We start from the raw sequence: 14,544 nt of genomic DNA, 5'->3' as shown, positions 1-14,544 counted from the left end.
AAAAAAAAGATATGCCTGAGCTACTATTTAATCAGTGTTGATCTTAGATTGAAAATAAGAAAATTTCCATTGTGTGAACAAAACAGCAAACCCCTTTTGAGGCTGTGTTGCATGGCTTGCATAAAAAAAAGCACTTTCACACATGCCACTGGGATTTTGAATTATGTTATCTTTACTTCTGAAACAGAAAATTAAGGTGTCACCTTAGCTTTTTTTACTGTCGCAGAGGCAATCTGCACTGCACAACAGACTCACCTGTTTTTTAAGCTTTCATCTGAATAATGGCTTTGCAAGCTAAACAAGTTTCAGGAGGTTCACAGTTAACTTGAAATTTCAGTCTTTCACTTTTTGGGCTCACTGCCTCCTAACATGGCATTCAGTGAAAACAGTTTGACAGATGAAACTCTAATAAATGGCTATTGATAACATTTAAAATATTTTGGATCCGTGTAAATGCCTATATAATGAAAAATCAATATTTTTGATAACACTAATCGGCACTACTCTAATAAAATAAGCACTGATCAGGTATAGTCCTCAAATATAATGTAGCTTAGCCCTTTTTTTTTTTTTTTTAGATGTTTGAAAGCAATATGATGAATACAGAAAGAGCAGAAATAATGAATACACTGATTATACAAGGAAGTATTGTAATAATTTAATAGACAAACGTGAGAACAATACACGTTTACAGGACAATACCATCCCTCTTTTCTGATGTCGGGACCCAGATGAATGGATCGGTCCCTCACAGCACAGTGAGCAAAATCTAGGTGGTTATACTGTAGTTTTTGAGGACCAAAGAGTGTGGTGTGAGCTTATTAGAGTGTGGGGGTGAGGGTCAGACAGATAGTGTTGCCTCTTTTCTCATAACCATCGGCTGATTTGTGAATATTGTTCCCCTTTGGTTTAATCTGCCGTGTGCTTTGAAGCGGAAACTATTCCCAGAAGGCTGCCAGAGGGCTTGCTAATTTATCTCCTGTGTATTAACAGTTTCTTGGCAGGAGAATACACCCCGACCTTCTCTTCACCAAAGCAAACAGGAGAAATGTTGACCCGTGTTGACCCAAAACCTTGAGATGGACTTCATTTAATGACGAACCAGGCGATGAGAGGGCACGTTTGAGTTTTTATGACTAACCCTCCCATTGTCTTCCCCCCAACAGGCATTTATTCAGGGATACAGAGTCAGGAATATTGCCCTGTTTGTTGCTGCGTGCCTACAGCAAAAGGGTCACCCTTGTAGGTTCGATACTTTAATATCTGATCAACGGTACACAGGGATGATTTCTCAAGGGTGTGCCAGCAGACAAAAGACATATTTGTTTGAGGGTGTTAGGTCCTTTGATACGGCATATTTGTTGTCCCATATGAGTAGCGAGGATGCCCTGCAGCTACCCGAGGTCCATCAAGCATAACAGACAAATCAATAAAACACTACATCCAAGATGTATAATCTCATTAGATGGCTGTTACAGAGAAATACAGCCTAATATGATAATGCAGTAGTTTTTGTCAGTGGTGTAGATTCAGCGCTTTGATTTTATTGCTTGTTGACCGTGGTTTGCCCATCCTGATCAATGCCTTGGAGTCTGTAAAACGTTTTGATGTGTCAGCAGTTGCAGCTGCAAATATGTTTTGATGATTTCAAATTCTATTTTAATATAAAGTTTCTTTAATGATTCATGGATTGTCCAGCTTTGTCCCCCAGAGTTCAAATACTGAAATTCTCTCTGAAAGATGAGCTAGTGTGTATCTGTAAAGTATCGTAGGCTATAAAAGACAGACATAGCCACCGTGACGTGACGTCACATCGCATCACTGCTTTGTGAAGTCTCATTTCGAGTGTGTTGGCTGCTGCCATGTTGTTTTTTTTTGATTGTTTAGTTTTTTTCTAGAGAAGCGATCAATTTGGATGACTGCCAAATTATCCACTAACACTGAACATTGTTAGCAAGGTGCAAAGGTTAAAAGGTAGAACAGTATCTGCTTATTAGTGCTAATTAGCGAGCGCACAGTTTCAACAATTGTACTCACTAAACCTGGAGCACAGACTTCTTATACTTACTATATTTAACCCTACAGCAAGCCATGTTAGTTAGCAGATAATTACATTAAAAATGATCCAAAAGGTGCCAACACCACAGACATTGCTGAGAGGCCTGTTTCTCTCACAGACGACAACCAGCACAGTTGGCAGAGTCAGTCTATGTGGCTACAGCCATCACTTTAAGCCCCAAGTGAGGTTTAAACAGGTGAGTGTAAAAAAAGAATCACCTCTCATGCTGTTGTTTTGATGGGGCATAATAGCCAGAAACCAAAACCATTTTTGTACAAAGCTACAAACATGCTTTTTTTCCCTGCTGCTGCTGGAAAGTATTTTAACATTGGATTCTATGAGGACAGACTCGCTTTTGGAGTCACCCTCAAGCGGCCACTCGAGAAGGTACAATTTTACAACTTCTTTGTTGGCTTCAAGTTTAAGACCCAGAGATTGGTGCTTGGTCTGTGTGTGGGGATTAAGGGCACTGGCTCCAGTAGAAAGGACCGTTTTCAAGATGAATCTCCGCAAAGGAGTTTTTTGTCATAAGCCCTGTCAAACAGACGGGGTTGCTATAGCAACGCAACGAGTCGCAAAGTGCCTGCGGACCCCAGCACTTCATCAAGTGACATTCAATAATTTGGTGTTGATTGTAACTAGAAAATCAATGGTTCTCCTTTGGGATGTAGAGTGGCAGAGAGGGGAGCCCTTTTGTACGTATTTGTACCTGTGCACTAAGCTCAAGAGTGCAACCTGAAGAGGTGTGTGTGTGTGTGTGTATGTGTATATGTATATGTATATTTATGTATGTGTTTTAATAGCATTTGTGTTCAAGAGCAGGTTAGGGTGCCAAACGTTTTGTCTGGCACAGTTTAATATATATTTTTGTAAATACTTCAGAAGTTAGGCTGCTGCCCCCCGCGACCCGGCCTCGGATAAAGCGGATGAAGATGGATGGATGGACTTCAGAAGTAATTGGTTCAGGTTTTGATTTTAAATGCAAATTGTGAATCCCGCCACCATTTACCTGATTTGGTTTTCAAGTTCAAATCCTTCTGCTCTTACATTCGTACACATTGCTCTTTGTTCTGCCAGTTATAACAGAGAAAGAAGCAATCAGAGGCTTAAGTGATTTTTTTTTTAAATTCTCTTTAAAAATTCACGAACTCACTTTTGATCAAATTGTCTTGCTCATCGAGTAGAGATCATCAGAGAGATGAACCTCATTAACTTTAGTCAGCTTGCAACCACAGAGTCTGTTATTTGTAAATAAGACAACAAGGTCTTCCATAATTATTTTTATCGATCCGATGAAAGTCATCAAAAAGTTAAAGCATGCGAATTCAAGAACAAGGTGGTGATGTTTTAAAATTGCTGGCTCCTGGCTCCCCCTTGCCGTAGCATTTATGTTGTACCTCGTCAATCTCTAGCTGTGAGAGCAGTCACTTCTTTCGAATGTTGGAACACTGAGCTACTAGTTGTTTCGCCGTCATTGTGGATGTTGGGTATCGAAGAATACCCTAAGAGTGTAAATAGTGAGTGGTTTGTTAGAACTCATTATGTATTGTAGAAGCTTCAAAATGTGCTATTTTTGGGAACATAATGGATTCTAAAGTGATGTGAAAGCTCAGATGTTTGTTAGTATTGACCTTAACAAATTGTTTTACTGTCCACGTTTCTCTTTCCTTTGTCACAGCAGTAGATGTGCATTGCAAACAGTTGTGAATTGAATTTTAAGAGCTTTAAGACGACAGCACATGCAATTATAAATATGTGATTTTTATGAATTGCAAAACTGATGTTACAGGAGCTTTGTTTGTAGTAACCACTACTAAAACATGACCCATCAGACACACTCTCATCCAATCCCCTAAACCAGAGTGCCAACACACCATCTTGCAGCACAGCATGCTAAATCATACACCTCTGCCTCGCTTTCCATTTGTTTGCAGGCTGCTCTTGTTTTCTTATCAGGAGTACAGAAAATAAGATTCCTGCCCCCTGGGTATCATCATAATTCCAGACTAATCTGTGTTGAAAAACAAGCATGTTATCCATCTGCAGGTCTGCTATTACCAGTGGATCTGTGGCCGTTCTGATTCTGGAGCATTCCAGTTTAGGTGGAGGTTTTAAGCTGATCCTCAGGCGCACACAGATGATTTTCTCTCACCTGGCATGGCAAGAAATAAAAGTCACCAAAAAAAAAAAAAAAAAAATCATACAAGAAAAGAAGGTATTTGTGCACCCACCAGGCTAGCCTAAGCGCTTGGAAGAGCACAATGAGCAAGCCGATCACAAAACAAATTATAGAGTACATGAGGGGTCCTGGTACAGGCCTGCTGCTGCATTGATGTAGAGCAAAGACAAATTACTGTGATGCTGCCAAAGTCTGACAGCATGAAGATGAACTTAGTCTGCTTCTCCAGCTTCTCTAAATCTTATTATTATTACTTTGGCTCCTTATGTTTTTTGGGGGGTTTTATCAATCGCAAAAAATACATCAGGTGATTTTCGTATAATAGACCTCTGCCAAGGTCATGCCATGCAGCACTGTAATATTGCTTTAGAATTACAAATTGAAAACAAAATGGCAGGAGATAATATTCAGTTTCATTCCCGTTTAATCTTTTCTGTCAGCATGCAAGTTTTGTGATTTAATGTCAGTACTAACAGCTCACAACACACACAGAGATGAGTTTTTTGTTATTTTGCCTACCTTTATTATCAGCAATGATAGATCCTAGATCAGCGGTTCCCAATCTTTTTTGCGCCACGGACCGCTTTATGTCCGACAATATTTTCACAGACTGACCTTTAAGGTGTCATGGATAAATACAACAAAATAAAACCAGTACCGGTACCAAAAAAGAAGAAGATTTATTCATAACACATTGGAAAAGACCCAGGAAAACTGAGTTAACGATAAAAACGATTAAAAAATGACGATTAAAAAACGATAAAAACCCTGAAAACCTTAAATTTCACACCCGAGACTCAACTCTCGTGGCCCGGTACCAAACGCCCGGGGATTGGGGACCGCTGCCCTAGATGATACATGGTGTAATCACAGTGTTACATGACACTGCCTGTTGCTAAGTTTGTCTGCTGTTAGCGACTGGCAGAAAGTGTATGGTTACTTTATCAAAGAAAAAGGTATTGGCAGCAAATTCAGAGCGATTTTCTAACATAAGCCAAAAGTCAATTGACCCGGATTCGATTCGGGTGCAGATTCGAGTGATAATTTTGTCCTGGTTTGTCATCTCTTTCATCTCATATATGCCGAGATCTATTGTTAGCATAAGAAAATGATAAGCACTGCAGCTTCAAGGTTGCTAAAAGCCTTAACTTAAGGTTTTCAGGTCCTTCTTTGTGTAACATCAATTGCGAGCGGGCCGACTGCCGCTAGACGTGCTGCATGTGACTTTGTCTCAACGTGACATTGAAACCGAACATCAGGACGCTGCTATTGTGCCCATAAAATGAGATGACCTGTTGGTGACATTACCTCAAAAAGCACTGGCTGGGACACAATAAAAGGTGCTTATGCTAGAATCAGCATAAGACTTGAATAGCTCAAGCAGAACAAGTTGGTATGAGTCTAACCCGTTTGCCCCCTGAGCTGATTGTCTGTATAGATTGCCATTCTTTCTTCTGGAGCACAAAACTCTCATCCACAATCAAAGGTGTATTGACTGCGTATTGACCAGGACTCCACCAGCAGTGCTCACAGTCCGAAATCAATGATATGCCTGTTGTACATGTTTGCTATTTGTCTATAGTGAGAATTGCCAGGCTCTACCACACAAATGTACTTACCCTTTCCATTGGTTCTTAAGTGTTCTTTTAAAGAAAAGTAAAACAGACAATAGATGACGATCCTGCAGATGACTTTCATTTGGTGTGATGGAATGTCACAGAGTCAATTTTTAATACTAAGAAGATGAAAACTAGCAAGGCCTGATTATATATAGTATTTTCCTCTTGGTCTGTGTTTATTTAAAAAAAAAATAAAAAAATTTACAATTCAGCTTTATCTTGCAATTAAGGGTGATTGTAATACTTTTTATGCCTGCAATGTGGAGGGTTATACAGTATAGCAGGGAATCTCTATAACCTTGTTACTGTATGTCAGATGATATTGGAATATGATATAATAAAAAGAGTGTGAGCCCACTGCTCACGGGGATTGTATCCAACCACAAATATCATTATAGTCTTAGGAAACAAAAGCAGGCAGACCTTTGGACCTCTGCTCAGTCTTTGCTGGATCAACAGACACATACTTCAGAGTTATGCTATGTTTATGCTTGAGTGCTTAATGCATTTGGAATTATTACTATTTATCAACGGGTGGCTGGGGAGCGTTAACAACCATCAAAGTTAAACATATGGGAACAAACATTTTCACTCTCATTCCCCCGGAACTGCAGGGAGGCTGGTGCAGCAGTAATGCAGGATGTCCTGAGGGTGTGCTGCTACACGGGTGGTGTCGGGGTCACGGTGTCATGCGGTTGTGAGTATTTTCATGGCAGCAGTTGGGGTTGGCCAACACACTTTACAGCCTGGGGTTAAATGAATATGAAAACAGACTGGAGCATCAAGTAGAGATAGCAGTGGAAAGATCTAGTCTTTCAGTCACCGCGCCCCCTCACACCCCTCTTCTCCCGCAGCCGAATGTGTTAAACTGAATGTTTCCTCGCTGAAAAGGTCACTACTCTGACAAGTGTTAAACCGATGTAGCATTCACTGCTCGTACTATGAGCCACACCTGGGTCACACATGATGTGTTTCTGACATGATGAAAAAATTGGATTACTTAGACAGCTTGGTGCGCAGCCAGGGTGATGAAACTGTTAGTCTAAAAGGGGGATTGGTGATATGATAACAGTTTTAATGAAGCTATGTGCAATTCTATCTCTCACTCCCTCTCGCTCTCCTAGAAATTATAATGACATTGTAATTGAACATTTACAGATTATGCTCATAAATGTGACTCTGGAGTCTCGATATTGATGTTGCTGACATTTCTTTAGTTTCAGCTTGAGGCTATGTATACACATATATAGACAGGAAACATGTTACAATAGATGATTTAGGTAGATATTTATTTATCAGAAAAGGAGGGTTGAATGAAAACGGGTTATGGGAAATGTAGCAACCTCTGTTTTGGGATTTTTGTTTATTCTGTGACATGTTCAGTGATAATTTCTTTTAAATCCATGTCCATCATATTTTAATATTAGATTGATGGGATAAATTTGTGAATCCGATCCAAAAATGTAAAAGGAAAAAATGAAGAATTTTTCTCATATATCACAGCATTGACAGGTTTTACCACTGTAGCCGTAGGCAGACATCACACACGCACCAGTCATACTTTCATTTACTTCTGATCCCAGAACCCAACCAGTGCTTGGCACATGCCACTCCCTCAGAAGTTTCAGAAGTCAGGTAGAGAAAAGCTGAAGCTTAGTGGTTGATTTGCACTTTGTTTGATCTTCAGGCACACGGGAGGCATCGGGTTTAACCAGATTTTGTGCAGGATGGCTCTGTGTGTGGTGTGCTAGAGTTTTTAATTTACATTTTGAGAGGTGGTAAGATGTGTTGGTGAAGAGTTATATGAAATTATGTGACCTTTAAAAAATGTTATTTGCATTTAATATATGAGATGTTTTCTAAGAAAGGTGCAATTTTGATAGTACATCTCGGATTTTCTCCATGATGAACCAATGCTGCTGGAGTAAATAAAATAGCTCTGTTGCCATTCCTCTTTGGGCATAAATTACAATCAATAAATGTTAAAAATTTCAGAAAAAGTTGTGGTAGCTTCTAGGTTTTTGTTAATTATTTACTACTATTGTAAAAAAACACATTTTTATAGTAGACAGGGACAAAACAGGAACTTATCAGTCATTGAGTCCTACTTAATTACTTACTTAGTTGACTTACTTACTAATGAATAACCATGGAGGAGATAAGTTGTAAAATCTATAAAATCTATACAATTACAGCTAAAAGTTAAAGTTCATTCCCTCCTTCAAATTTAAGGAGCTACCCAATTTACCACCCCATTTTCCTGGCCCTGTGTTTGACACCTCTGCTGTAAGTTGACCAAAAAAGGTGAGAAGATTTTGTGCGATGCCCATGATAGCAATGACACAGTTCAGTAGCTATTATTCCAAATTAATAACAGATAATTTCATTGTTTGATCATAACAGAGGCTTTATGTGGGCTGTAATATGAGGTTAAATTGCTTCTCAGCCAATAAATTAGTTTTTCGATACGCCGATTGCTTACAAAGCAACATTACATATGTTATCATTTAAAAGAGTCTATGATCTGCTATTTTTAGCCACGGTCATGTTCCCACATGAATTAAAGATTCAAGCCTTTTTAATAATTTATTGTCATTGAGAAATGTTTTGGTTGGCTTCACATGTGGCTACGCCTGTTTTGAAGCACTCACCTATCCTTTTGTATGTGCACACTGGACCAATTCCTTTCAGAGCTGTCATGTGAAAAGCAGGCTATGACGATGATTCATTCATAAAAGACTCATTTAATTACTCCCAAATCAGGTCGCATGAATACCCAGGAGAAGCGGCTGTTTTGCAGTGGCGGTGGGCGATCAGATCTGAGACTCACATCAAATCACAAACCACTCTCAGGTCCCCGCGGCTCTCCATTCACGTGAACGGGATTTCAATCTTCACTGCTCACACCAAAGAGATTTCCACCCAGATGGTGTGTCAGCGCTGGCCTAATAAACCTGTTTATGTATTAAACGCTATGGGGACATTTGATATTCCTCACAGACATTGCCACAGACAAGTAATCACAGCAATAACTCCTCCTCATTAAAGCTCTGACTCATTTAGGATGCTTTCATGTTTCCTGTCAAGGTTAGAGTAAGTTTACAGAACTGCTAGAATATAGCGTTCGCTAGCTTCGGGTGATCTCTACCTTTCTGTTCAAACTAGATGGGGTGGGTGAAAAATTGGTTATAGTATTGTGACATTTTGCATGGCAATATTGTATCGATATAAGGACACCAAATTATGATATTTTATTAGATAAGTTAAAATAATCTGGGAATACTTTGAACAAGAGACCTCATCTGATGCACTGCCATCCTGAGAGAACATTAGCTGAGCAAACGTACTTTAAATTGGTTCAGCTAAAAACCATTGGTGGATGTCTGGTGACTCTTATCAGTTTTTCACATTATGCAACTGATTGCAATGCATGGTGACTAAATGGTTGCCCAGAGCTTGAGCATGATGTGCGTTCATAACCGCTTATGATTGCAAGGCGATTGCACAGGTTGCCTGAAAGGAGGCAACCTGTCTGGGAACAGTTGTAGTCTGATTCAGAGTAGAGCTGGGCGATATAAGATTTTTTTCATATCACGATATGTTTTTTTCATTTCAGGCGATAACGATATATATCACAATATAAGCCAAATAACTATATTTGTAAGATTTAAATGTGCCGTTGCTCACAAGTAAAATGTGAAATAATCAGCAGCTTGTTTTTATTTAAATATTTATTTCCCATAATAAGTTCAACAGGGTAGATGTACTTAAGGAACATGAGACTTTTTCAGATAAATAAAGGCAAATATGGCAAAAACAGACTACTAAATTGTCAGTTCCACTTAGAAACAAAATATTAATTCTAAAAATAAATCTTAGTTTGTTTTACAGAAGATCAGACAAAATTGACTAACTTTTGTCAATATCAAATAAACTGAGAACTAAAAGGAAATTCTCAATCTCTCCTTGTTGTATAGCTTAGCCCATATGGAAAAGATATATATAAATCTTATAAGGTTTGTATCTGTCTTGTGTGAAACTTGTATGAAAAGCATATAAGAGTGAAAACAGATATAAGATCCCTTGAAAAATTATATAATGAAACTTGTTTGTTTTGGATACTTACTAAAACAATGTATGAAAGTAATGAGAAAGTGGCCACTTTCATGAGTAAATCATGTAAGCCTTATATGATTTACTCATGAAAGTGGCCACTTTCATGAGTAATCACATATAAGTTTTTACTATTTCTTTTCCATATGGGAGCTTTTCAAACAGTTACTTTAGTCTGACAAAAGCCGAATGACGAATTAGCTCTTCCAGTCAGAGATTGAGCATGCACCGCTTTATTGTATTTCCAGACTTGCTTTCGGCACATTTACAGTGCGCGCTACTCTGTTTTTGTCAGACTTTAAAATAGCCGAAATGCCTTCACACTACAGAACTTCTATGGCTCTTCCGTTCGACAACCTCTCCGGCGTTGGAACCATCATCTGTTTTCTCTTCGGTAACCTTCGGTCACGCTCTCGGTTGATCTTTCTCGCACTCATTTCCTCCATTACCGGGCGGCACAGCGGCTGGCTGCTTCCCAAACAAATACACATGTGCGGCACGTAACAAGTCACGTGACGTGACGCTGCGGCTGTGATTGGTTCGGCTCTGCGCTACTTAATTTGGATTGGCTGTTGTTTTTTAAAAGAGGACAAGAGAGACGAGGCCTATCGCAATAGTTTAACTTTTCTATCGAGGTAAAGTTATTTCGCAATACATATCATTATCGTTCTATCGCCCAGCTCTAATTCAGAGTGACTCACAGAAAGAAGGTCCTGGGTTTGAATCAACCGTCTAGCCTGGGCCTTTCTGTCTTTATATGTTTGTATGTTCACTCAGTGTCTGCACTGGTTCTCTCTGGCTACCTCTGCTTCCTCCCACAGTCCAAAGTCATGCATCTAGTGGGGTTAAGTTAATTGGTGATTCTAAATTGCCCATAGGTGTGAGTGTTTACTTTACACGGTTTACTGTGCCCTCGGCCTATGGTAGCTGGGATAGGCTCCCGCGCCCCCTACAACCCTGAATGGAATAAGAGGAAGAGAATGGATGGATGATACATTTCTATTAAATGTGAATTTCTGTGTATACAGATGTGCTCAATAATTTGTGTAATGTCATTTTCAATGATTTATTACAGTTAATTGCTGTGTTATTTGAAATAAACTGCCTGTAATTGCTAACTTGACCCCAATCACAGACTGATAGTAGACTAATATCGTATAGTGTGATAATATATCGTGATGTGTCTGGTGAGGCCAGCTGCTTTACACAAAATAGAAGTGAGTGGCAACAAAAGCTGTGTTGCAAGGTAGAATGGAAAGAAAAAGAAAACTCGATGTGTTAGCCTTTTTGAAAGTCATTTAGATGCAGCACATGTCAGCTTGTTGAACCACATGAAGTGGAATATTGAATTGATCCAACTTTTGTGCTCTGTGTGATGGTTGGTACTTATCCCCAGACAAAAAATCAATACAAATACAGTTTGCGGGTACTGATTATGATTTCACATTCCGGGCCAGGAGCATCCACATCACTTTGTTTTTGTTGCTCATTTTAGTGTTTGTGGGCTTGTATGTGTGCACTTATGCAGAACAGGATAGACACACAGGAAGCCCGTGTGAGATGTGAACAGACATGTCTGGGGACACAAGGGGTTTTCAGATACACCATAGACCTGCATTACACAATTGGCTGAAGGTTATAACTTCAGGTTTAAGGTGAGCTCGAGTAACAAGTTTGTTTGAAATGCTGTTAAAGAAATCTCAAAATGCACCCATCAAAGTCAGGACAAATTGGTTTTCCGCTCCCTGTGATGTGAGGTCCATTAACTAGGAGAATGAACACGACTGAGAGCCTGTTTCTACGAGAGCAGGCAAAGGGCAGACTTGATGATAAACGACAGCTGGACAGGAGAAAAGGACAGTTGGGAAGTCGAAGGCAAAGTGACACAGAGAGGGCACAGAATCGGCGTTCATCAATTTGAAATGGAGACTTTATATGCGGTAGCATGTTTTATTCCCCATATAAATGTTAAACAATACATTTCATTAAGTTTCTTATATTGTTAACATAAATCATAACGTCTACAGGCTTTCAGGGACACACACTGAAACCCACTGAGCGTCACCCTGTTAGCAAGTAAATGGTTTGAGTAAATGTAACTTTAATGTGTAAATCCTGCCCTCGGGTTGCGTTGGAAGCGCAGTCTCAGGTAAATTCACCCCATCAAACTGTAAAAGCCGTGGCCATAAAGTAGCTCGGAAGAGCTTTTATCAGTCTTAATGCACTCTTCAAAGAGCATCCCTCAATCTGCACGTCTCATCGAGAGGTGCTGCTTGACCGCAGGCAAAGGCTACTGTATCAGTCTCATTTCACAGATGATGAGAAAGACCATTTGGGTGACTGATGAGCATCTTAACCTAAAGGGGTCACTGAGTGCACCATCACAGAGTGATGGTCATCCACAGCCGAACCCTGAAAACACTCCTTCACATGTACCAATATTGGATACTGTCAGCAGATTGTCTATGGAATATTTATATTCCTATGCAGTGTGGATATATTGCACAGGATCCTTAATGGGTTTACATTTTCCATCTGACCACAGGAAAACGAAAAGACAGTTCCTCTTGCTCAGCAGCACTTCATAACTTTGCTTCTTGGTATACAATTTTAGGAGACTGATTTTCTGACGCGCACTTTCTCCATAGTCCTCTGTTCATCAAATGTAGTATTATATCCCCCGCTCCCCATCCTCGCAACAAGTCTCTTTGATGTCAAATTGACACTTTAGTGAACAGCACTTCATGGATTTGATATTGCCTGGCAACTGCAGAAAACCCGCTCCTCGTGGCTTCTTCAGGGCGACGAGAGACGGGCGGGGAGGTCGGTTCGGCGGTGGAGATGATGGTAGAGGAAAAGACGGTGGAAGGTATTAATCACAATGGTGATTTCTGTTTGGCTTGCCTCCAGGCAGTGAAGCAAAATTAAAGCCCAGAAAATCGGATTATGGCCTCCCTGGGGGGTTAGATGCCCAGTAGCCAGCTGATGAGCACTCATCTACTCTTCATTCTATTCTGCAGAAATGTTGGCTCGGAGGCCAATTTGTTAACAGTTATTGCTCATTTCTTGTGTAGCTTCCTGCTAGTGAGACAATAGCCAAGGTTTATTGTCTTGCAATTATCACAATTTGAGGGAAGCCGGTGATTGATATATCGTCTCTGAGGTCTGTGGCTTTACTTGCTGCCAGTTTTGCTGTGGGGACACCCATTATCAGCAACAGCAGCGGTGCCGGAGTTATAAATATGTGATGCCTACTTCAACTCATTTTTTTTTAAACTTTGACAAAGTTGGAAATGTGCATGCTCCTCACAAATATGTCATATTGTGTTCATTAAACTGATTGGCCCTCTTCATTATGGACCTACTATTATCAATTTTCTAGAAACAGTTGGAGAAATATAATCTATAAATGTATAATACAAATATGGAAAAAAAAACAGAAGGCTTCTTGGTTTGAGTAACACATAAGGCGCAGAGAAAAGCAGCAAAATCAGAGAAAACAAAACATTATCGTAAAAATTAAGGGGTTTTCAAAACTCTTAAAACGTGTTACCAAAGGTCCAAAACCAAAATAATTTAGTGATATGTATTAAACAGACAAGCACTAAATGATTTTTTTTATTAGTAAATGAACTAAACCATGTGTTGAAACAGCATTTACTGCTTTACTTCTCCTCAGCCAGTGTAATTCCTTATTTCCGACAGAAGTGCAACACATCCTCCTCTCGCGAAGCAGATAAACCCACTGAAAAGCCTTACATGCAGGTAGGTCACACATAAGCCTCAGACACCCTCCGCTTACCCGTCTCTGTGCAGTCAGCCCTGCCCAAGCTTCTCACAGGAGCTGTTCGCACAAAGGAGCGCATTGTGTAACTGTGCCTCAGTTTTAATGAACCAGCGCTCCCGCTCCAGCACACTCCTCCCTCTTTGTCAGTCCCCTCCCTTCCTGCCGCTGTTCTCATGAATATCACAGCGTCTTCCCCTCATTATTCATGAGCTGGTATCGGTGTGTTCATGTGCGCCGAAACGGAGGAAGAAAAAGGGGGGAGTGTCTCAGTGAGCGCGAGTCACAACCCTGGTGTATGAGCCTGTGCGCACGCCTGTGTGTGAGCGTGTGAGTGTATGAGTCTGAAATAGAGGGAGCGGGATAGAGTAGACACTCCGGCTGATGCTGAAACGGCCGCCGCTACTTCACTGCCGCTGTTCACATCTGAACCTTCTTCTGTCAGGCTCAGCTGGAGCTTTCTGTTCCTCTAAGCTGGGGTTGCTTGTGACTGCCTGAATGTGTGAATGGGATGCCTGAAAAGAGATGCTCGCTAAGGAGTGACTGATGAGAACCAGCGCTCCGGTGTGGAGGGTGACCCCCCTGTGTCCGTACCACCACTACTTGGGGAGAATTAGACGCCTGGCGTTTCCACGACAACTATAATGGGCTGCAATCTGTGCACTTTACAGAAGCGAGAGGAACACTACAAGCTTCTGTATGAGATCGCACAGGTGAGGCATGACCGACTTTGGTATCGAATAGTGTGTGTGTGTGTGTGTGTGTGTGTGTGTGTGTGTGTGTGTGTGTG

General features: G+C 40.4%; 1 protein-coding gene across 2 annotated transcripts in view; it reads left to right on the top strand.

Moving 5' to 3' along the window:
• LOC102290759 (PDZ domain-containing RING finger protein 4) overlaps positions 1-14,544 on the top strand; it is a 111,134-nt gene that overhangs the window by 50,865 nt on the left and 45,725 nt on the right. The window contains exon 1 of one of the 2 annotated variants that reach the window (XM_005939751.2): positions 10,633-14,467. The exons of the other annotated variant lie outside the window; for it this stretch is intronic. Coding sequence (XP_005939813.1) covers positions 14,399-14,467 — 69 coding nt within the window. The 5' untranslated portion in view covers positions 10,633-14,398. Of the gene's footprint in view, positions 1-10,632; positions 14,468-14,544 lie in introns of those variants that run through there. 2 annotated transcript variants of the gene reach the window in all.

This window comes from Haplochromis burtoni, unplaced genomic scaffold (genome assembly GCF_018398535.1).
Source record: "Haplochromis burtoni strain Fernald_Lab_line unplaced genomic scaffold, NCSU_Asbu1 Contig_272, whole genome shotgun sequence".
In the NCBI taxonomy this organism is placed as follows: domain Eukaryota; kingdom Metazoa; phylum Chordata; class Actinopteri; order Cichliformes; family Cichlidae; genus Haplochromis; species Haplochromis burtoni.
This window is presented reverse-complemented; position numbering and strand designations above follow the sequence as displayed.